General features: G+C 55.4%; 1 protein-coding gene across 1 annotated transcript; it reads right to left on the minus strand.

The window, feature by feature from the left end:
- Positions 1–8,181: 8,181 nt before the first annotated feature.
- FAM43A (family with sequence similarity 43 member A) lies at positions 8,182–10,224 on the minus strand. The gene has a single exon (XM_074962847.1). The coding sequence runs from the start codon at positions 10,208–10,210 to the stop codon at positions 9,137–9,139; it is 1,074 nt and encodes a 357-aa protein (XP_074818948.1). The 5' UTR covers positions 10,211–10,224; the 3' UTR covers positions 8,182–9,136.
- Between the last annotated feature and the right edge of the window lie 13,212 nt (positions 10,225–23,436).

A 23,436-nucleotide genomic window follows, 5' to 3' on the forward strand; every position in this document is an offset into this window, starting at 1 on the left:
TGGGGGGGTCAGGAGAGACAAACACTCCCCTGAGTGGCAGGCAGACCCTGCGCTGCCCCCAGGTGAAGGGAGGGCTGGGAACCTCGAGCTGAGGGGGTCCGTCCAGGGCAGGACTGTCCCTTTCACTTCTCCCTACGTCTTGCCTTTGTGTGGCAGGAGACTAAAGGAGCCTGTGTAGAAGGCAAAGCAGATGGATGCGGTGATTGGTTTGTCCCCAAGGAGGTGGGTCTGCTACGCCAGCACATTTATTCAAGGGTGAAAACGTTATAGAGAAAACATTAAAAACCAGAAAAGAACCTACGCACCTGCTACTAAGTTACCCGAGATCAGCCCAGCTCCGGCAGCTTGCGGGAGTCAGTTCTTCAAACCCCCCAGGGCTCTGTCTGCGGGCATAAGTTCATCACAGCCTCCACTCAGAGCAAGCGCCCCCATGAGTAGGTTATCCTCTCCTCTCTACAGCGTGGGCTCTTCTCTTCAGAAACCAGGCACAAGTAATCAGCCGATGCTGGTCCCCTCCTCAGGGCATAGCTGGAAAAGGCTGGTTTTTCCATGCACCTCCCCTTAGAGAGTTCCCAGGAAATCCACTCTATGGACATTGTCCCAAAAGACTGTTGTGGTCTGCCACATTGATCAGTGGAGTTCTTTGATTTTCCAGCCCCACAATAATACAGCACGTTCCCATTCAGTACAATGGACCCCAGAGACACTTACATTTAATTCAGTGAAGGTTTCCCAGGGTGCTGCATGCAATCGTCATCTGTCATACCGAGGCCCTTCAGCTCCCCTTGACCTCAGTGGGACGTGTGTGTGCTCAGCACCTTATGGGGTCATGCTGGCTGGCTGGAGGCAGGATCGGGCCCATGTCAGCAATCTTATAGCAATTGCTCCTATGGCCAGCATAGCCTGCAGCCTGTTTGACATGCAGGGTTTTCAAGGATTCAATCATTATCTATCCCCAACCAGTGGCCGGAGAAAACGCACCACCCCCACTGGCACGGACATCACTCAGAGTTCTGCCGTGGAATTCAGCAGGAGCAGGACCCAGCCTTCCAGAACCAGCCCCACAGCCCTTCTCCCACCCGCTGTTTTTAACCACCCCCCTTTCTGAGCCAAGCTCTTTCTGAGCCAACCACGCCTCAGGCCTCAATGCCTGGCAAAGGCTGGGGAGGGCTGAGTCCAGGGAGGGACATGGCCCAGCGTGCTCTGGCCTCCCAGACAAATCAGCCAACACGTCACCGTGGATTGGGAGCTGCCTTTTTCTGTGTTGTCAGACGGCACTAGCAATGGCCTAATGAAAGAAAAGGTTTTACAATTTGCAGCCAACTCCCTGTTCTCCATGTGACCACTGGTGACTATTATGCCATGACTCCAATCACCCTGCCCTGGTCTGCCTGCTGACATGAGACCCAGGCATCCTGACTGCCTTGTTCTTTGCTGAGGGCACATCCACGTTGGTTTTTTAATGCAGGGGGTTGATTTTGTTTATGTTCCTGGCCTTTCACCCTGAAAGATCCCCGACACGTCACAGACTGGGGCCAATCCTGACGACGTTACTCACGTAAGCAGCCCCATTTCAGTCACCAATAACCAAACACTGTCAGTTCGCAGGGTCTGAGGTTTTGGCTTTTACGTAGGCTGACAGAGGATGCTAAATGAACTGCCGTCCAGTGAATAAACTGACCTTATTCTGCCCTTGCAACCTCATGCTGCCTAGTCATCTCACTCCTCCTCGGCTCCTTGTAGCATTCCTGTGCGGCCAGCTCATTCACCCCACTGCCAGCATACACAAACATCCACCCACCGTGTGTCTCCTGCCCCGGAGGGCGTATTGCCGTGCTGAAAGGGGAGCTGCACAGGGAGAAGGAACTGGGCTCACGCCCTCTTAGCTTCTGCGGGACGCAGAAAGACGGGCAGGCTGGCTTTTTCTTAAAGAGGAAAATATGCAGGGGAGGTTGTGCTGCTTTTTACATGGCCAGGCTCCAGTTGCAGGAGGGGGTCGCGGTCTCCTCCGGATGGCTGGCAGTGGCCCCTGCTGGGGAGCCAGGAAGGATTACAGGCTGGGTCAGGAGCTAAGAAGGGCACTCACGCAGTGCTCTGCAGGGCAGGGGATTTCCAGCCCCAGGGTCTGCAGAAAATCCGGTTTTGGCTTGTGTTTGGCCTGTTTTCTCACTCCTGCAGAGTCAGGTGCCTGCGAATGCTGGGGTCCCTGGCAGGACGGGCTCAGGAACAGGAGCCAATCACAGTTTGAAAACTCTCTAAGCCCGTTCTGAAATAGTGTCCCGTGTTGAAGTCTGGGGCCTTAGCAAACCCTGGCACAGTGCAGTGCTGTGCGGCCCGGGGTAGAGAGTTTTCTTTGGCCCCGGTGTTGTTTGGGATGACCTGCATAACTCATGAGTGGCGGAGCCATGACTACGTTATGCAGGTCACCCCAAGTGAGTGCCAATAAAAACTGTTCCCCACACCCCACCGTCATGTACGCTCTGTCTCCACTGGCCAGATACCCACGGGGTTTGCTATCCCAGCCGGGGGAGAACGGTGGGGTGGCGCTTTCCAATGAGCAGATTCTTCTACATCACTAGCACAATCTTTCTGCCCCAAAGGCACCCGGTCGCACACACCGGCACCCTGGGAAACAGTTGGCTAAGGGGGCCTGTGAAATACTGGGTAGCATGTAAAGCTCATCTCTTCTCCCTACATAGCCATCCGGCCTCCTCCCTAGATGAAAGTTGCCTCCAGTAAGACTGTTTGGGGGGGTTGTTTTTTTGATAATGCTGGTTTTGGCTGATGCCCAAGGGCTGGAAAATGGGATGATTACATTGTATTACATATCGGAGACCAACCAGCAACAACAGAGAAAGGGCAGCCAGGAGACCGTCTGTTTTCCAGCACAAGCTAATGGAAGAGAATTAGACTGCCAGATAGGGAGTTTGACTCATCTTGACATATATTAAAGAACCGTAGCATTAGCTTTGCTGCCTTCCAGTTGGGAGGTTGTGGCCTCACACTGTATTTAGTACAGAATACAACGTATTCGTCATTTCCATTCGGGGGTGGGGGCTGTCACAAAATACTTTAGCCACTTTTTAATACAGTTCTTATCAGCTTGCACTCATTCTACCCAATCAGATCCTCTCCCCTGCCTGGTGTGCTCTGTGACTGACAGTGTAATAACACTAAGCACTTCAACAGAACCTTGCATCTGAAGATCTTAAAGCTCCTTTTAATTTAAACATTAGTTTTTACAACCTCCCTCGCAGGCAGGCAAATATCGTTACACCCATTTTTCAGAGAGCTCCATCAACTTGAAATGGTCATTCTGAAGTCTAAATCCTGAAGCCAATTTCACAAAATGTTCAAAATCGTTGCAAGGCCCCACACCTGCCACTTCTCCCCTGCCACTTTTTGTGGGTTTACATTACGTTTTGTTCTCCCCTGTTGCCGTGTGAAGGACCCATACAAAGGACAGGGAAAACTGACTGACTATGCCTGAATCCTGCCAATGTTGCTGCATGTGAGTAACTTTCCTCACACATATTAAGTGTGTGCAGTCAGGCCCTAACTTATTTGACAGGGGAAACAGAGGCTGGCAATGCCCAGTCAGCAAACAGGGGAAGAAACAGAAACAAGTATTTATTTTTGTCTCCTCTCTTTCAATTACAGGCATCGTAGGCAGCATTTGGAAAATTATATGGGTAAAAATAATTCAGACAAATGTGTCATTTGTCAGTTGACTTGCCAAAGGCTGCACATGGAGTGAGTGGCAGAAACAGAAACAGCCTCCAGGCGGGTTGGTTCTTAGTCACAGGCTCTAGCCAGTAGATGAAAACCTATAAACCACATTGTTACATCATGCCCGTTGGACAGGATTGCTATCCTTTCTGTCACTATATCATTTGAGAGGGCTGTTTCCTGGCCAGTCGATTATGTGGTGTCTGCTACAGCCAAGCTCAGTTAGTGACAGATAGATGTCAGTTTTCTTGTCCAACCCAGACTCGCTGTCGAGAATGGCCGCACATACTGAGGGCTGGCGAGAAGCCAGTCAGACCAAACCTGTCATTGACCCTATCCATCCAGCCAGAGGTGGATGGCCGGAGAAGCTGTTTATGCCAGTGGCTAACAGGGATGCTTGACAGGTAAATTCACAAACATCTGCTCCCCATTTGGAGCACCAGTGACCCAGCCATCCAGGCTTCACTTTCCCTTTGCAGCGGGGCCCCTGGGAAGCCATGCCTGGGATGCTCACTGTATCTCCAAGGGAAATATAAGGGACCGGTGGGCTCCCTTTGCAGCCCACACACAGAAGCAGCATCAAGGCCCGAGTCACCAGCTGGGATTGTGGAGGTGTTTGCAAGTGCGGCGATTGTTACCTGAGCCAGGCTCTGATTCCTGACAGACCTGCTACAGCCCAAGCAGAGGCTGCTCACGCGCCCCCCTGTCCCTCCCAGCCTGTCCAAATGCCTCACCTCAGACCTGTAGGGACCAACAGAGTCCAACCTCCGTGCCCCTTTCAGTCCTTGGCTTCTTGCCAAGGCTGAGAACAAGTGTGCAAATGAGCTCGTGGTGTGCGTGGCCGGGGGCACCTGTCCCATCAAAACTGCCCAGAGACCACCAGTGTTTGGTCACAGTGCTGGGCTGTATAAACCCTGCAGCAGCCTGGAAGGGGTTAAGAAGCTGCTCTGGGCTGGAGTAGCCCACCCCCGCCCCGCTGCACCTGCCAGTCACACCAGGGATGGAGCAATTTAAAAGGCGGAAACTCAGTAGTTCAACAGTGGGCAGCTCTGGGAGGGGAGCAGTGCCGGGCGTCCCAGCTCCCAGGAGGAGGCCCGTGCCCTGGCCTAAACAAAATTCCACCTCCCTTGACGCCACGGAAGGCTGTAGCCTATAATTGTGCTGGACAGCCAGCAGACTTCGTTGAACGAGGACCCACCCAGGGCCCCACTGAGGGAAGAGAAGCCAGGGTCCCGGATGGAACTATCTGCGTGCGTCTTTCTCGTTTGTTTATTTTCTTGTGCTGCTCCTGAGTTGTTGGTTTTCCCCTCAGGACTCTGACCGGGGGCGAAGAGGGGGGAACCAGAAGGGCTCAGCACAGGGCTGAGAACTTGTCACTGCCCGAGGGCTACAGCGCACACCCGCTGAAGCACCAGGGCTGGAGCGTCACAAACCAAAGGGCAGGCTGTGTAAGGCTCGGCTCCCTGGCAGTCACTAACGATCTAAGCCCGTGCAGACTCCTGGCTGAGACAGGAATAGCCTCCTAGCCCTGTGACTATTTCCAGTACTTGGAGCCCTCTGCTCGCCCCAGGCCGTACAAGTGTCACCCAAGGGGCTAGGTACATTCTTTTCATCTGCTTAGAGAGACTTGCAAATTAGCACATGCACAGTGGACTCCAACGCTCCCCGGGCTGTACGTGCACAGCAAAGTAACGAGCCGCTCCGGCTGTTATATGACCCAGGTCTAGAGAAAGGGGCCAGCTCTTCCTTTCCTCCCCCTGCCCTTCTTCCCTCCCCTGTGTTCCAGGGATGCGCCTTCAAACCTGCTGTGTGGGAAACACACCCACCTCCTCCCAATGCCCTCCTCATTCCAACTCACTCCCACTCAGGCTGCCTCAGACCAGAGGAGGAGTACAGCAAATCCACACACAGAGAGTTCGTTTCTTTGCTCCAGTCACAAGTGAGGTTTTAATAAATCCGGTTAAAATGCTGTAACGAGCTGGTTTTCGCATAGGCAAAACAACAAACTGGGGCCTTCTGTCTAGTGCAAACGACTCCCATGCACACACGGGGCCTGTTCCTGCTCCCACTGAAAGCAGATCAGAGGGAGCCCCTCCACCCAGGTCAATGTGAACTGGGTCCTGCCTCTGGTGCTGCTAGCCTTGCAGAGAGGATTTTCTTCCCCAGCGGTAGCAGTGCCCAGGAGGTGATTAAATGGGTTCCCTATTGCTGCAGGTACACAAGCTGCTCTTCGGAAGGGAGAGGCACGGGTGGCGCTGGTGGCCTGCAACGCACTGAAGCAAACACAGATGATGTAAAAGTAAACATGCCTTTATCATTTCCTGCAGTTGGTGTTTGGATGGAGGGTAAATCAGACTATTAACGAGCGCTCTTCAACGAGCATTCCTCAGTACAGACCTAATAAGAAACAGATCCTCCTTATAACTTTAACAGGGCAAAGCCCATCTTTTTTCTCTCCTCTTTCAGGCTGTGGAGGAGGGGTGGGGGGCCGGAGATGAATATATTTATGGGGTGTCCTTTATTTCCTGATTTGCCATTGACAAGACAGGTGCCCCCAGCAGAGGATGAGCGTCTACGGTTATGGTTAAGAAATTTGGAATAAATAAATACAAAATGATTCTCCCTGGTTTTTCACTTCATGCCCCACGAATCTCTTCCAGCAGTGGTGTCCTTCCTGGGGGAGCGAGATTGGAAGCGGAGCTTCCCATGTCAGATTTCAAAGAGACATTCTCGAAAGTATGCGGATGCCCTTGTAATTCAGAGCCTCCCTTGACAGCAGCAGTCAGGAGTGAAGGGCCCACAAATTCCTCCCAGGATTCCCTAGTTTTTAAACAGTTTCACCCCAGATTTCTCTCTCTGGAAGTACGGTCCAAGCCCTGCAGTCCTCACTCAGGCAGCACTCTGAGGAAATTAAATGGGGAAGTTTTGCCTGACTAAGGGCTGCAGGACTGGGCCTTAGGGGGTATGTAGCTCCAAATAATCTTACCCAATTATGTTCAAATACCTTTAAAAATCATTTAAATTAGTTGCATATTGGACAATCCATCTAGGGTGACCAGACAGCAAAAGTGAATAATCGGGACAGGGGATGGAAATAAGCTCCTATATAAGATAAAGCCCCAGATATCGTGACTGTCCCTATGAAATCGGGACATCTGGTCACCTTAAATCAATCAGAACGCACCGTCCCTTAGCGAATGAAATTTGTTCAACTACCACATTTCATGCCTGGGGCCAGTCTCCTCCTCTCTCTCATTAAAAACCACCTCTTCCTGTACAAACAAGGCTCACCAGATCTCCTTCGTAGGACGGGCTCATTTCAAGGCCCTTTTAAAAACCGCTCACTAGTGCGGCTAAGGATTTTGCACTGTGTTTTAACCAGGTATTAATAGTTTCACAGTCTGGTTCCTGGCACAAGGATTTCGGACTGCACCTAGCAGTTTACGGGCACAGACGCTGCCAGCCTGCTCCTCTAATCACTGGCTTTTCTGCATTTGCGTCAGTTAGGGCACATCTGAAGAAGGGGTTTTTTTACCCACGAAAGCTTATGCCCAAATAAATCTGTTAGTCTTTAAGGTGCCACCGAACTCCTCGTTAGTTAGGGCAGAGTCACTGTGGAAAATATTTATACATAGGAAATGTCTTACTAATTAACCTCTTCATTGATACCTTCACTCTGGGACAAAGGACACTGGGAAGATCTCTCCTACCTTGGGATCCTGCTGCTTACAAACACATTTACAGCAAAAAATAACCCAGCAGTCCTGGAGGGATCTGGCTAATTGACTTCACTGCTTATCTCCTGGTAGGTTATGAAATCTGCAAGGGTTGAGGGATCAGGGAGGGATCGCAGCAGCCTGCTGCTTTGGCAGTACTCACCACAGTTTGCAACTGGAGCCCAAACAAGGGACAGCTGTGTGGAATTTACAACAAAAAACCATTCTGCAAGCTCAGGGGAAGTTACCCAGGCCACCTGGACACTTGCCCAGGTTAGCACTGCTGACCATTTAGAGCTCCACGTTGGTTCCTCTGATCTGTTAGACCCCTGTGGGTTGGAGCATCCTGCTAAGCTGCCCCTCCCATCCCCAGCCTGGTGAGTTTAGGAGGGGACACAGCAGCAAACACGGATAAAGTGCCTCCCACATACAACAGATTGATGCCAGCAAGAGTGACAAGTGTTCAAACAAACTAGAAACATCTCTTAGACCTTCTGCATTAAAGCGATCAGGAGACGCCACCTTTGCAGATACCAGACCTTATACACATTCCTATTATTAGTGTCATAAAACACTGGGCATGGGTAGGTAAAAGGCACCTCACGCAGCGCATTCTCGGACAGTGCAGCACTTTCACCTAGCTCCAAAGTTGCACTGCGTTAGCGGACACCTGCAAACGGCCTCTTCACACTCCAATTTACTAAAGCTATATTCAAAACGGATCTGATTTTGGAGTTTATTATTTTCCCCTGCTCTTTACAAGAAAAGACCAAATTGCCATACCTGGCCCAGTTCTGTTAAATTATTGTCATCTTTATTATCTCCACTGGTGTGCAAACGGAAACGGTGGTGTCCTTAAAAATAACAAAATGTATTCCATGTATTCCATGTACATTTTTTCCATATGTACAAGTGAACAGCCACACTTACATTTTTCTTTTGCATAGCAAAAGATATCGAACACTGAGACAGGAGAACATGGGATCGGGTACAAAAAAAGAGGCTAAAAAAATTTCACCACAGTGCAAAAATCTCTTACACAACAGCATGGAATGGACAATTTTTTTTAAAATATATAAAAAGGAAGAAAACTCCCTCTCAGATATTAAATGTTTCATTGTAAACAAAATGCAACATTTCTCCCTCAAGACAGCGATTTGGAGAATTTGGCCGATCTTTAGGGGTCTCTGGTCAACAACCCAAAGCTCATGCACCAAGACAGCCAAACTGCTCCTGTCCTACTTGAAAACGAAAAAACATTTTTTAACAAGAGGTGGAAACTGCCAAGGAAACCGAGACGCTGCTCCTGTGACACGATCCCTGGGGAACTGGAACGGGGGCCAAGCGAGCCCGCCACCTGCCCAGGGACAGACGCCCAGGGAATCTCATCTTGCCAGCGCACCGGATTGTGTAAAGCATTGCACGTATCTCCCCTGGGCTTTCCGTCCTGTGCAAAGTCTGCCCTTTGCGCCCCTCTTCTCCTGGGGCCCCGCAGCGTTCCGTGCAGCCCCACCGGCTCCGCCAGCCCTTCCGTCCCCCAGCCCGGCAGCACCGGTGCACCGGGAAGGGCCGGGAGCCCGGCGCGTCCGCTGGCGGCTTCCCGGGGAAAACAAACCTCAGCCAGAGCCCAGCTAGGCGCTGCCGAGCGCCGCGCGGAGACGGGCGCAGGCGGCGCCCTCCGGCCGGGGGGCTCAGCCGGTCTCGGGCTCCTGGCCGCCGCCCCCCTCCTGGCCGCCGCCGCCCTCCTGGCCGCTGCTCTCGATGGAGGACTCGCTGCCCGTGCTCTCCCCGGACAGCAGCCGGGTGACGCGCAGGTCGGCCCGCAGCGCCCGCAGGTCGTTGCCGATGCTGAGCTCGCCCAGGTCGCTGATGAGCTGGCTCAGCTCCGGGCCCCCCGGGCGGCAGGGCCCGGCCCGCAGCAGCAGCGGGGCGCAGCCGGGCGCCTCCAGCACGTCCTCGCACTCGAAGTGCCCGGCGCGCTCCTCCTGCGCCTCGCCCAGCAGGTCCTCGGTGATGGAGCCCAGCTTGGGCGCGCTGCGGCCGCGCTCCGCCGGCGGCTTGTAGCAGCTCGGCCCGCGCGGCAGCTTGCGCGGCGGCACCGGCGGGAGGCTCCGCTCCCCGGCCAGCTGCTGCTGCTGGTGCCGCGCGTCGTCGCGCTTCTTCAGCCGGCGGAACTCGGCCAGCGCGGCCGCCGAGGTCTGGTAGAGCAGCAGCGCCATGGCGCGGGCCTTCTCGGGCCGGGAGACCAGCACGGCGTGGCAGCGCAGCGTGACCGCCTTGTGCTTCAGCTCGTGCCGGTAGATCCAGGCGAAGACGCGGGGCAGGCGCGGGTCGGCCACGCAGAAGGTGACGCGGTGCAGCAGGTAGAGGTGGCCCGGCCGGCGCGGGGCCCGCTCCTCGGCGTGCGCCATGCGGATGCCCTGCGCGCCGATGGTCAGCTTCATCTTGGCGCCCTGCCGGCCGGCCTCGCTCTTGGCCCAGATCTTGCCCACGGCCAGGTCGGTGCAGCCCTCGCCCTTGGCCTGCAGCGTGGCCGCGTTGCCCAGGTACAGCACCGTGTACGTGGGGTCCTCGCTGCTCACGCGGAACTTGCGCCGCTTGGAGCGGAACATGCTGCCCACGCGGTGCAGCGCGCCCTCGGGGCAGGCGCGGGCCAGCGAGCCCAGCGCGGAGCAGCGCAGCCTCACCGCATAGCCCTTGGGCTTGCTGGGCTGCCGCGGCTCCTCCGCCCGCAGCTCGAACCGCTCCCGCCGCCAGGGCAGCATCTCCCCGCCAGCCCGCCCGCGGGCGGGCCCCGCGCAGCGCACGGCCCGGGCGCTCCCCGGGCGGAGCCGCGCCCAGTCACCGGCCGGCCGGGCGCGCGTCCCCCGGCAAAGGCGCCGCCGCCGCCGCCGCTCCGCGCCGCTGCCTCCCGCCGGGCATCCTGGCCGGGCGGGCCGGGGCCGCGGCGCGGCAGATATAGGCTGGCGCCAGGCAGGGGCGGCGCCGGAGAGGAGCAGGGGGAGGAGAGCAGCGCCGCGTCTGCAGCGGCCCGCCCGCCCGGCCTCCCCGCGGCTCCGTGCCCGGCCGCGGCAGGGGCAGGCCGGGCTGAGCGGCGGCCCCGGGGGCGCGGGGTCTCCTGCGGGCGGCGGGCCCTTGGCCGGGGGCAGGAGCGAGCGCAGCCGGCCGCTCCGCTGGAGCCGCGTCCCGGTCTGCCGGCGGGGCGTGTCCGCGCGGGGGGCGCCCCGAGCCCGGCCGGACCCCAGGGCGCCGGGCAGGGCAGCCCGGTTCACATCCCCGGGCAGCCGGCGCGGCCGGCGGTGCTCAGCTCTGCGGGGGGGGCGCGCCCCCTCGCTGCGGGGATTCGAACCTCGCTGTGCCTTGGGGCACGTCGCGGGGGGCTGCTGGGCATGGGGCCTGCGGCTGCTGGGGGGGGGGTTACCTGCTGTCCTGTGCCACGTGCAGGGGACACGCGAGTTACGGGTGACATTTACCTTTGGCTGAGGGCTGGCAATCCTGGGGGGACTAAGGGATGGGTGTGAATGCGATTCACACATGATGTCAGGCCAGTTTGGGGTGAGGCCTCCTTGGTGTGTGCACCAAGATCTCTTTTTTCCGGTGGGCTGCCCCTGCCAGACCCAGTTCTGACAGTGGATGGGTCATCTGCAGCTTGATTCAAGCCTAAGCCCATTCCACAGCCCTTGCCTGCAGCTGTGTGTGGGAGGGGTGCTCCGCGCCCCAGCTGGGCCCGCCAGTCCTGAGCCAGCAGCCTGTTTAAAGAACATGCCATGCAGCTGTGCACTCAGCCTTCTACCTACTGAGTTCCAGGAGGTGGGCAAGGCCTCTCCCCGCCCAGTCTAAGGGGTGGAACAACTCTGGGCCCAAATGATTTTGAGGGACAACTAATAAGAAAACAGAGACAGGCATGAGGTCATAGGGGGATAAGTAGGAACCAGAGGGGGACACAGAGCAGAGAACCCCGGACAGCGCCCACTGCTCCTCGAAGGTGTCTAGGGAGTCAGCGGACGCAGCCCAGAGGAACTCTGCCCGGATATGTGAACCAAGGGAGGATCAGAAATCGGCCCCACAGTCTCAGAGCGCCTCCCCCTCTAGCTTCTTCCTCCTGGTTTTTTAGATGCCCACTTTGGGCAGCGCCAAAGGGGTTGATGAGGCGGTCTCATGACTTTGCGGGGCCACCGATGGGGTGTGCGTGGATCAGGAGTGCGGGGAAAGTGCAGCCAGAACCTACAAACAAGGTTCAGGGTGAGCCAGAAAAGGGACTGCAACCTGGCGCACGCAAGGTAGATGTGCGCCAGGGTCTCCCGCATGCCACAAGTGGGCAGGTCTCGGGGAGGGTGGTGAGCTACGCCGAGTACACGCCCGTGCTCACGGCCCCGTGAGGGAGCCACCAGCTGATAGCAGCCAGCCTTCCATGTGAGCCTGCCCCCCAGTTGCATTGCTCTGTGAGGTCAGAAGAACTCCACTGAGCATGTTCAGGATGTCCGGCTGATGCGCCCGGGGTGAGAAGGGGATCTGCCCGGCTGTAGCAAGGACGGCTGCCTGGGGGCGCAGCCCCGCTAATGGGAATGGAGCTCAGCTGGACAGGCTGTATTTACTCCACAGCTGCCCACGCTCAGTTCATCTACGTTGAGGAAAAAGGTGATGCGACAGCAAAGTGAGCAGCCCATGGGCTACCCCTCCCAGGGCTCACCGCAGCTATGCTACTGATAAACCAGGGATGGATGCAGAATGTCCCCGCACCAAGAGAGGTCAGGCCCTTCTTTGGGTACTCCCAGAGGGGCAGGGTTCCTCCCCACCTAACGCGGATACTTTGGAAGAGTGAGCGTTGGCTTTATGCCCGCACTCAAGGAATCCATTTCAAAACGGTTTCCTGGAAGAAGGTGCTGCCCTCCGAGTCTTATACCCCAGGCTTCCCCCCCGGCAGTCTACTCAGTTCACATGCTGGGTGGCTGGAATGGTCCGTAAATGGGTCGGAAAAGCGGCTACAGAACTGAGCTGCTCCCAGCGCCGGGCTGGGAATTCAGGGCCGGGCTCATTCTATCTGGATGTGGGCACAGGGATGCACCTCTGGCGCTGGCTGCTCCACCGGATGTCTGCACACCACAGCAGGAAGGATGCCATGCACGGCTGACACCGACTAATGAAAAGGACTTCCCCATTCTTCCTTCTCCTCCTCGCCACCTTCCCCCAGCGGCTGGCTCTGCCCACAGGAGTGGAAAGATCTGTTTGAGAGAGCAGGCGACCTTACCACTGAGTCACTAACTACCTTCAGACCACCGGCAAAGAGCAATGCAGCTGGGACTGAGTAAGCCATGCTTGAACAGTGTTTCAGAGTCCGTGGAAGGGAAGCTACCAGGCCACAAACAAACAGGCATCACTTGTAACTAGGGCTGTCAAGCGATTTAAAAAAATTAATCGCAATTAATTGTGCGCTGTCAAACAATAATAGAATCCATTTACATAAATATTTTTGGGTGTTGTCCACATTTTCAAATATATTGGTTTCAATTACAACACAGAATACAGAGTGTACCGTGCTCACTTTATTTTTTTATTACAAATATTTGCAGTGTAAAAAAAAAGTATTTTAATTCACTTAATACAAGTACTGTAGGGCAATCTCTTTATCATGAAAGTTGAACTTACAAATGTAGAACTATGTACAACAAATAACCTGTCTCTAAAACAAAACAATGTAAAACTTTAGAGCCGACAAGTCCACGCTGTCCTACTTCCTGTGCAGCCGATCGCTCAGACAAACAAGTTAGTTTACATTTGCAGGAGATACTGCTACCTGCTTCTTGTTTACAGTATCACCTGAAAGTGAGAACAGGCATTCGCATGGCACTGTTTTAACTGGTGTTGCAAGATATTTATGTGCCAGATGCGCTGAAGATTCATATGTCCTTCATGCTTCAACCGCCATTCCAGGGGACACGCGTCCTTGCTGATGAGGGGTTCTGCTCAATAACGATCCAAAGCAGAGCAGACCGACGCATCTTCATTCCCATCATCTGAGTCAGACACCACCAGCAGAAGGTTGATTTTCTTTTCTGGTGGTTCGGTTTCCGTATCGGAGTGTTGCTCTTTTAAGACTTCTGAAAGCACGCTCCACACCTCGTCCCTCTCAGATTTTGGAAGGCACTTCAGATTCTTAAACCTTGGGTCAAGTGCTGTAGTTATCTTTAGAAATCTCACGTTGGTACCTTCTCTGCGTTTTGTCAAATCCGCAGTGACAGTGTTCTTAAAATGAACAACATGCTGGGTCATCATCTGAGAGTGCTCTAACATGAAATATACGGCAGAATGCAGGTAAAACAGAGCAGGAGACGTAAAATTCTCCCCCAAGGAGTTCAGTCACTAATTTAATTAACACATTGTTTTTTTAACAAGTGTCATTAGCATGGAAGCATGTCCTCTGGAATGGTGGCCGAAGCATGAAGGGGTATATGAATGTTTAGCGTATCTGGCACATAAATAACTTGCAATGCCGGCTGCAAAAGTGCCATGTGAATAGTCCTTAAATGGGTTAGGGTTAAATGCCTGTTCTCACTTTCAGGTGACATTGTAAACAAGAAGCGGGCAGCATTATCTCCTGTAAATGTAAACACACTTGTTCGTCTGAGCGATCGTCTGCACAGGAAGTAGGACAGCGTGGACTTGTCAGCTCTAAAGTTTTACATTGTTTTGTTTTTGAGAGAAGTTATGTAACAAAAAAATCTACATTTGTAAGTTGCACTTTCACCACAAAGAGATTGCACTAGGGTACTTGTATGAGGTGAACTGAAAAATACCATTTCTTTTGTTTATCATTTTTACAGTACAAATATTTGTAATAATAATATAAAGTGAGCACTGTACACTCTGTATTCTGTATTGTAATTGAAATCAATATATTTGAAAATGTAGAAAAACATCCAAAATCTTTAATAAATGTCAATTGGTATTCTATTGTTTAATAGTGCGATTAAAACTGCGATTAATCATGATTAATTTTTTTAATTGTGATTCCATTTTTTGAGTTAATTGCCTGAGTTAACTGTGATTAATTGACGGCCCTACTTGTAACATTAGTGGGCTGATCGTGTCCACAAACTGCTGGAGAGAAGATGCTCAAAGGAAACAGGCCAAAATATTTACCTAAGGGAATTTGCAACCAGCCCAGGTGGCCAAGGAAATATTTTTGGTGTGGTTTGGAAGTCTTTAGTCAAGTGTGTTGGAACTGACTGTCTTTCATTTACCCCCATGCAGCTTCTACTGAAGTCAACTGGGGTGTTTCCATAAACTTCAGTGGGAGTTGAATTGGGCTTGAACTGTCTCATAGTGTGCCCAGTCCTGGTGCACGTGAGCAACTCCCATTGACTCAGGGGCTGTGAGAGCAGGTCCTGCATTGTGTTGTTAGAACAGTCTTTAAATCTGCCCACGTAGTAATAATCATAATCACTAGCGCTTACCTACAGCCTTTCCTCCAAGGCTCTCTACGTTCTGAACAGGCATCACCTAATTAATGCTCCGCACCAAGGAGACGAGGACACGGGGGTGCAGCGGCCTCATCTGTGCGAGGATGTGGCTGGTATCTTAGATTCCCTCAATAGACTTTTTTCAAAATAAAAATAATACTAAACTTCTGAGGCAGCTCCGCAAACCCATCCTCAGGGGAGGCCGTCCAGTGGGTCGCTGCACACTCCTGCAGTTTTCCCATAGGTCCCCAGGGGAGGGCAAACCCGGTGAGTTAAAGATGGCACATGGCAGTGGATTCTCTTGGTACTGTGGCTTAACATCTCAGTCCTGTAATGTTGTTTGAATAGATTTGGCTAATGCACCACTCAGACCAGAAATCCTGCAGCAAGGGAAAATGCTATTGTGATGAGTACTGCTTTGTTTCTTATTTCTGTGCAGCAGCATGATCACAAGCAGTATTCTGAGACAGCTTGGGTTACACACACGTATATACAGAGAGAGAGTTTTAGATGTTTGGTTCATCTCTGTAGATATCATAGAGCAGTTACCGGTTTTCATGTTATGCATCCAATCCCCAGAGAGAAAAACAGCCTTTGGCAGAAAATAGCCACTCACCGTTATTTAAATACACCACAAAAAGGGAAGCAATGGTAACTCATCAAAGAGAAAACATGTGCGTATGTTTAAATCACTTGACAGACGATGGATAGAGTTTGCTTTAGGTTAAAACAAATCTAAAGCCAGCCTCTTTCTTTGTGGTGCTGCGCCATCTCCCCGGTTCGACTGGAACTGCAGTGCCCGCCCTGACGGATGTCAAAAGTATTAACCTAGAGCACACTGCCCATATATGTCTCTATTAGAACAACAGAATGGAGAGTGTTCGGACTCCTGCACGCTTCTTGGCCTCCAGAAAGCTGTTCTCAGCTGGGCATGGGGCATGGGGAGGTCGTTGGGGGCTGGTAATAGCAGTGCATTGCAGGATCCCAGAGCACCTTAAAAGCATTCCGACAGGTTTGCAGGATCCCTGGCAGGTTAGTATTATTACTCCCTGTTTCCCAGGTAGGGAAACGGAAACACAGCCGTTCCAGGCCCGCTGTATGAGGTGCTGCGCACGCTGCAGCCTGGGCCTGACCCAGCAATGCACGACAGCATGTGCGTAGCTTCATTTAAGTCAATGGGGTTCTTCATGTGGTTTGGGGTCAGAGTGCTCAGCACTGTGCAGAATTGAGCCCTAAATAAGTTGCTCAGGGTCACACCATGAGCCAGTGACAGAGCAGGGTAGGGAACCCAGGTGTCCTGACTCGCATCCCCATGTTCTAAAACCCAGCCCATCCTCCCTCTCCCTTAGTGGTAGTATTCCCTCTGGCTAGGTAGGTATTTGTCTCTCTGTGCTCCTGCCTGGCCCAATGGAGGCCGGATCAGGGTGTTCCTTGGGCTCCCTTGTGGGTTCCCACCTCCCACTGTTTGTCACCATAATGCCTCTCTCTGGCCATGAATGCCGAGCTTTTCGCTGCCCACCTATTGGCCAATAAGAGGTGCTTGTGTCACCCTGCAGCCCACCGGCCCAAGGGCATTGTCACACGGGCACTGGCAGCATGTTTCGTACAAATCCAATCAACGTGGCTGGGACTGGCGGTAATTAAAGAGATTGGTTTCTACCTGCAGCCCACTGTGTCCATTCATGCCCCCCCGAAGGGAACAGAATCACATTCCTGCGCAGTCCAGAGGGGAGCACATAAAATCCAGCCAGGAGCTCTGATGGCATCCGACAGCCCTGGCAGCAGCCTTTGCTCATAGTCTGACCTCAGCTTTCGCCTTGCTAGACAGGGGCATCCAGCGGGGCTGCTGCCTTCCCAGCCCTGTTCAGACTTGCTGCTGACCCACCTGCTGTGAAACTCAGGCTCCACCCCAGCATCAGATTGTCCCGTCCCCCCGCCACCAGGAGCTCTCCTCCGGCTCCCACCACGAGATCCCGCCTGCCCGACCCTTGGCCCAGCACAGAGAACTGCCATTTCTTCGCTGGGAACCAGCCCTGGCTGAAGGTGAATGGCAAAAACCTAACCTGTGTCCACAGCACAGAATTACTGCCATGGTGGAGCTTCTTGGCAGTGGGGCAGAAAGGGCCAGGTGTGAGTGGAGGGGCGCAGCAGAGGGTCCCCCCCAGCACCAGCAGCCGGGGGCGGGAACACACAGCACTGCTGCCTTTGCCGCCCCCTTGCTGTGGATGAAAGATCCTGCCTCCCGTGCACTCAGGTGATGCTTGTGCAGGGCGTCACGTTCAGATCCGGGTGTTTAAATCCCTTCCCAACGCCAGATGGACACGGCCCTGCTTCTCCCCCAGCTCCGAGTCCTCGGCACGGCTGGGATCCCCGAGTCACACCCCAGGGAGAGCAAGGCCTGGTGGGGGAAGAGTCGCGGCTGCTGCTGGCTAACAGGCAGCCATTTCCAGATCCCTGCGGCACCCAGGGCTTTGCCATCCCACTGAGTGAAGATGTACGGACAAAGTACTGGGGCAACATACAATTAACCTCCTCCTCGTCTTTGCACCTTACCCAACATACAGTGCTGACTTGCTGCGACAGGGCCCCCGCAGGGCGCAGCTCCACCGTGCTCAGACACTGCTGCGCGTCGGGATGGGTGGCACGCCAGAACCGCACCAGTTCACCTCCTCCGGCCCTGCCACGAGATCGCCAGACCTCTCACCCCAGGCCCCACGTTTCTGAAGCACCCAGCACTGTGGTACTCGATCCAGGCGCTTGCACCCGCAAAACTGGATTAGCAACTCTGAGCAGCTCATCCTCCCTGCCAGCCACATTACTGACGCCCCTGCCACAGCTCTGGGCGTGCCACCCGAACACAGGGCTGTCTCCTGCCTTTCCCACAGCCCTGATCTCAGTCGGGTTCTGTGTAACGCCCAGCACAATGGGCCCCTGATCTCAGTTGGGGTCTGGGCAGTGCCTGGCAGGACAGGGCCCTGATCTCAGGTGGGGTCTGGGCAGGGCCCGGTACGACGGGGCCCTGATCTCGGTCAGATTCTGTGTAGTGCCCAGCACGACAGGGTCCTGATCTCAGTCTGGGTCTGGGCAGCGCCCGGCACGATGGGGCCCTGATCTTGGTTGGGGTCTGGGCAGCGCCCGGCACGACGGGGCCCTGATCTCGGTTGGGTTCTGTGTAGTGCCCAGCACAACGGAGCCCTGATCTTGGTCGGGGTCTGGGCAGCGCCCAGCGCGATGGGGCCCTCATCTCGGTTGGGGTCTGGGCAGTGCCTGGCACGACAGGGCCCTGATCTCAGTCGGGTTCTGTGTAGCGCCCGGCATGACGGGGCCCTGATCTCCAGGTGCTGCTCAGTGATGATAATCAAAGCATTCTGCAAACGTTACTGGTTTATGCACCGGGATGCCCTGTGCTGTGGGTGGTGGTATTTCATCTACAGAGGGGGAGCTGAGGCGCTGTGAGGGCACTGGCTTGCCCAGAGTCACGCAGCGAGGCTGGAGCAGGGTGCTGGACTCCCAGGCTTGTTCCTGCCTTGAAGGACAGCGTTCTGTAGGAAGCGCCTGCCAGCAGCATGAATGCTGTTTCTGCTGATTGACGAGACCCTGATAGCCCTTGAGACGCGACCCAGCCATGGAATAAACCCCCGTTTACCGCAAATCACCTGCCTCTGCACAGGCCGCCTCAGAGCTTTCATGAGCCGTGGACCCTGTGTCCCTAATGTCCCAACCCCTGGCTCTGCAGGCAGCACAGCTCAGCCTCACAGCCCCACGCGGCACACACTGTGGTACCGCTCTGCTCCTCCCTCCTTCCCGCTGCCTCCGATCCCTTCTTCTTCTGGCTGATTTCTGCCAGACCACAGAAGAAACGCTGCAGAGGCCCGCTGGAAAGCCAATGGACACGCGCTCAGTGACTTCAGTGGGAGCGGGGTGGGACTGAAGTAACTGCTGTGTTCAGGAAATGAGACAGTGAAAATAAGAACCAGGTAAGGCCAGGGCTGGTGCAGCTGGGCTGAAGTGAGGACTAACCCACACACGCTAGTCGTGGGGCCAGCCCAGACAAAGCAGGGAATAGCAGGTAACCAGGCTGGCTTCTGGTGTGCAGGACCACAGGAAACATCGCCATCTGCTCAAGGGAAAAGGGCAAAACCGAGATGGAGAGAGGCTGCATTTCTCTGGTGGTATTTTCACAACCACCACTTGCAAATGAAGCTACTCAGGGGATTGCCCAGCTCCGGGGAGAGCTGGTCAGAAGAGTTCTTCTAGCTGAACAGTTTTCTGTGGAAAACGCTGATTTGACTAAACCGAAATGTCTCAGGGAACATATCGACTTCATCCCAGTGTTTCTCCTGCACATTTCAATAAGGTGGAAGCGCTTTGTTTCAGTTTTATCCTTTCAGCATTTGAGATCATCCTCCAAATGCTAACGCTGAAACAAAGCACCTTGATAAAGTAATTCTGATATTTTGAAAATGAAAATGTTCTGGAGGTTTGGGGTCGGGTTAGAAATGTCGACTCTTTGTCCCAATTCAGGATGAAGGGAAATCTCCCACCGAATGGAAATCCGAGCTGCTACCAGCTGTCAGGTCAGGAATGGGCTAGGGCCCCTCTTAGCTCCCGGCCACTGGTTCCACTGCAGCCCCAGTTTGTAGTGACTACCAGGTGTTTCCAGCTGACGGCTGAGCAGTGCCTCGCATGACGTGAGTCAGCTGGGCTTCTGGGTAGAATGAAACCATTTAATTCTCTGGGGAAAAGAGTGTCCTTGTGTGTTGGGATTTGTTAGTGCTGGATTTAACCCTCCTGTGGGAGCAGATTTAATTAAACACCGAGTACAGCACAAGAAGGAGGCTCCGGGCTCCGGGCTTGCGAGGTGCTGCCGTCCTGCAGCTCCTGGGGACTGACAGGGAGCCAGAGCTGCGTAATGCTCTCCGGGTGAGGCCTGGCATTTGCAGACAGGAGCGCTGACTAGAGGAGGTGGCGGGGGGCGGGGCGGGGGTATGAGAGCATTCACTGGAGCAGGCCATCCTGTGCAATGACTGCGCCTCTTGGGAGTGGATGGGTCTCAGGGTTGTTTAAAATCACATCCAGCAAATAGGACTGAGGAGTTACTGTCACTGTGAAAGTACCGCTCGGGCCAGTGACGGCTCTGTGGGCTGAGGGCCAGACACCTTGGCTTCCGCTCCCAGCTCCTCCACTGGCTTCAGTTCAGAAATGGAGTCTTTGTCCTGATTTCGGACAAAAGGAAGTTTCAAATTGTCGAATTTCCCCCAGAATGGAAATTCTGACTTGTGACCAGCTGTGCTCAGGGGGCTGTCCTGCTGTTGTGACATACAGCCGGGGGCACACACGGGGTGCGGTTGTGTACGTACAGTCTCTGGGGCACACACGGGGTGCGGTTGTGGTACGTACAGTCTCTGGGGCACACACGGGGTGCGGTTGTGGTACGGACAGTCTCTGGGGCACACACGGGGTGCGGTTGTGTACGGACAGTCTCTGGGGCACACACGGGGTGCTGCTGTGGTACGGACAGTCTCTGGGGCACACACGGGGTGCTGCTGTGGTACGGACAGTCTCTGGGGCACACACGGGGGTGCTGCTGTGCTACGTACAGTTTCTGGGGCACACACGGGGTGCGGTTGTGGTACGTACAGTCTCTGGGGCACACACGGGGTGTTGTGGTACGAACAGTCTCTGGGGCACACACGGGGTGCGGTTGTGTACGTACAGTCTCTGGGGCACACACGGGGTGTTGTGGTACGAACAGTCTCTGGGGCACACACGGGGTGCGGTTGTGTACGTACAGTCTCTGGGGCACACACGGGGGTGCGGTTGTGGTACGTACAGTCTCTGGGGCACACACGGGGTGCTGCTGTGGTACGTACAGTCTCTGGGGCACACACAGGGTGCGGTTGTGGTACGTACAGTCTCTGGGGCACACACGGGGGTGCGGTTGTGTATGTACAGTCTCTGGGGCACACACGGGGTGCTGCTGTGGTACATACAGTCTCTGGGGCACACACGGGGTGCTGCTGTGGTACGTACAGTCTCTGGGGCACACACGGGGTGCGGTTGTGTACGTACAGTCTCTGGGGCACACACGGGGTGCTGCTGTGGTACGTACAGTCTCTGGGGCACACACAGGGTGCGGTTGTGGTACGTACAGTCTCTGGGGCACACACGGGGTGTTGTGGTACGAACAGTCTCTGGGGCACACACGGGGTGCGGTTGTGTACGTACAGTCTCTGGGGCACACACGGGGTGTTGTGGTACGAACAGTCTCTGGGGCACACACGGGGTGCTGCTGTGGTACGGACAGTCTCTGGGGCACACACGGGGGTGCTGCTGTGGTACGGACAGTCTCTGGGGCACACACGGGGTGCGGTTGTGTACGGACAGTCTCTGGGGCACACACGGGGGTGCGGTTGTGGTACGGACAGTCTCTGGGGCACACACAGGGTGCGGTTGTGGTACGGACAGTCTCTGGGGCACACACGGGGTGCGGTTGTGGTACGGACAGTCTCTGGGGCACACACGGGGTGCGGTTGTGTACGGACAGTCTCTGGGGCACACACGGGGTGCTGCTGTGGTACGGACAGTCTCTGGGGCACACACGGGGTGCGGTTGTGTACGGACAGTCTCTGGGGCACACACGGGGTGCGGTTGTGTACGGACAGTCTCTGGGGCACACACGGGGTGCTGCTGTGGTACGGACAGTCTCTGGGGCACACACGGGGGTGCTGCTGTGCTACGTACAGTTTCTGGGGCACACACGGGGTGCGGTTGTGGTACGTACAGTCTCTGGGGCACACACGGGGTGCTGCTGTGGTACGTACAGTCTCTGGGGCACACACGGGGTGCTGCTGTGGTACGTACAGTCTCTGGGGCACACACGGGGTGCGGTTGTGGTACGGACAGTCTCTGGGGCACACACGGGGTGCTGCTGTGGTACGTACAGTCTCTGGGGCACACACGGGGGTGCGGTTGTGTACGTACAGTCTCTGGGGCACACACGGGGTGCTGCTGTGGTACGTACAGTCTCTGGGGCACACACAGGGTGCGGTTGTGGTACGGACAGTCTCTGGGGCACACACGGGGTGCGGTTGTGGTACGTACAGTCTCTGGGGCACACACGGGGTGCTGCTGTGCTACGTACAGTTTCTGGGGCACACACGGGGTGCGGTTGTGGTACGTACAGTCTCTGGGGCACACACGGGGTGCGGTTGTGTACGTACAGTCTCTGGGGCACACACAGGGTGCGGTTGTGGTACGGACAGTCTCTGGGGCACACACGGGGTGCGGTTGTGTACGTACAGTCTCTGGGGCACACACGGGGTGCTGCTGTGCTACGTACAGTTTCTGGGGCACACACGGGGTGCGGTTGTGGTACGTACAGTCTCTGGGGCACACACGGGGTGCGGTTGTGTACGTACAGTCTCTGGGGCACACACGGGGTGCTGCTGTGGTACGTACAGTCTCTGGGGCACACACAGGGTGCGGTTGTGGTACGGACAGTCTCTGGGGCACACACGGGGTGCTGCTGAGGTACGGACAGTCTCTGGGGCACACACGGGGTGCTGCTGTGGTACGTACAGTCTCTGGGGCACACACGGGGTGCTGCTGTGGTACGTACAGTCTCTGGGGCACACACGGGGTGCTGCTGAGGTACGTACAGTCTCTGGGGCACACACGGGGTGCTGCTGTGGTACGTACAGTCTCTGGGGCACACACGGGGTGCTGCTGTGGTACGTACAGTCTCTGGGGCACACACAGGGTGCGGTTGTGGTACGGACAGTCTCTGGGGCACACACGGGGTGCTGCTGTGGTACGTACAGTCTCTGGGGCACACACGGGGTGCTGCTGTGGTACGTACAGTCTCTGGGGCACACACGGGGTGCTGCTGTGGTACGGACAGTCTCTGGGGCACACACAGGGTGCGGTTGTGGTACGGACAGTCTCTGGGGCTCACACACGGGGTGCTGCTGTGGTACGTACAGTCTCTGGGGCACACATGGGGGTGCGGTTGTGTACGTACAGTCTCTGGGGCACACACGGGGTGCTGCTGTGGTACGTACAGTCTCTGGGGCACACACGGGGTGCGGTTGTGTACGTACAGTCTCTGGGGCACACACGGGGTGCTGCTGTGGTACGTACAGTCTCTGGGGCACACACGGGGTGCGGTTGTGTACGTACAGTCTCTGGGGCACACACGGGGTGCTGCTGTGGTACGTACAGTCTCTGGGGCACACACGGGGTGCGGTTGTGTACGTACAGTCTCTGGGGCACACACGGGGTGCGGTTGTGTACGTACAGTCTCTGGGGCACACACGGGGTGCTGCTGTGCTACGTACAGTTTCTGGGGCACACACGGGGTGCGGTTGTGGTACGTACAGTCTCTGGGGCACACACGGGGTGCGGTTGTGTACGTACAGTCTCTGGGGCACACACGGGGTGCTGCTGTGCTACGTACAGTTTCTGGGGCACACACGGGGTGCGGTTGTGGTACGTACAGTCTCTGGGGCACACACGGGGGTGCTGCTGTG

The sequence above is a fragment of the Natator depressus genome, chromosome 9 (assembly GCF_965152275.1).
Source record: "Natator depressus isolate rNatDep1 chromosome 9, rNatDep2.hap1, whole genome shotgun sequence".
NCBI classification, from domain to species: domain Eukaryota; kingdom Metazoa; phylum Chordata; order Testudines; family Cheloniidae; genus Natator; species Natator depressus.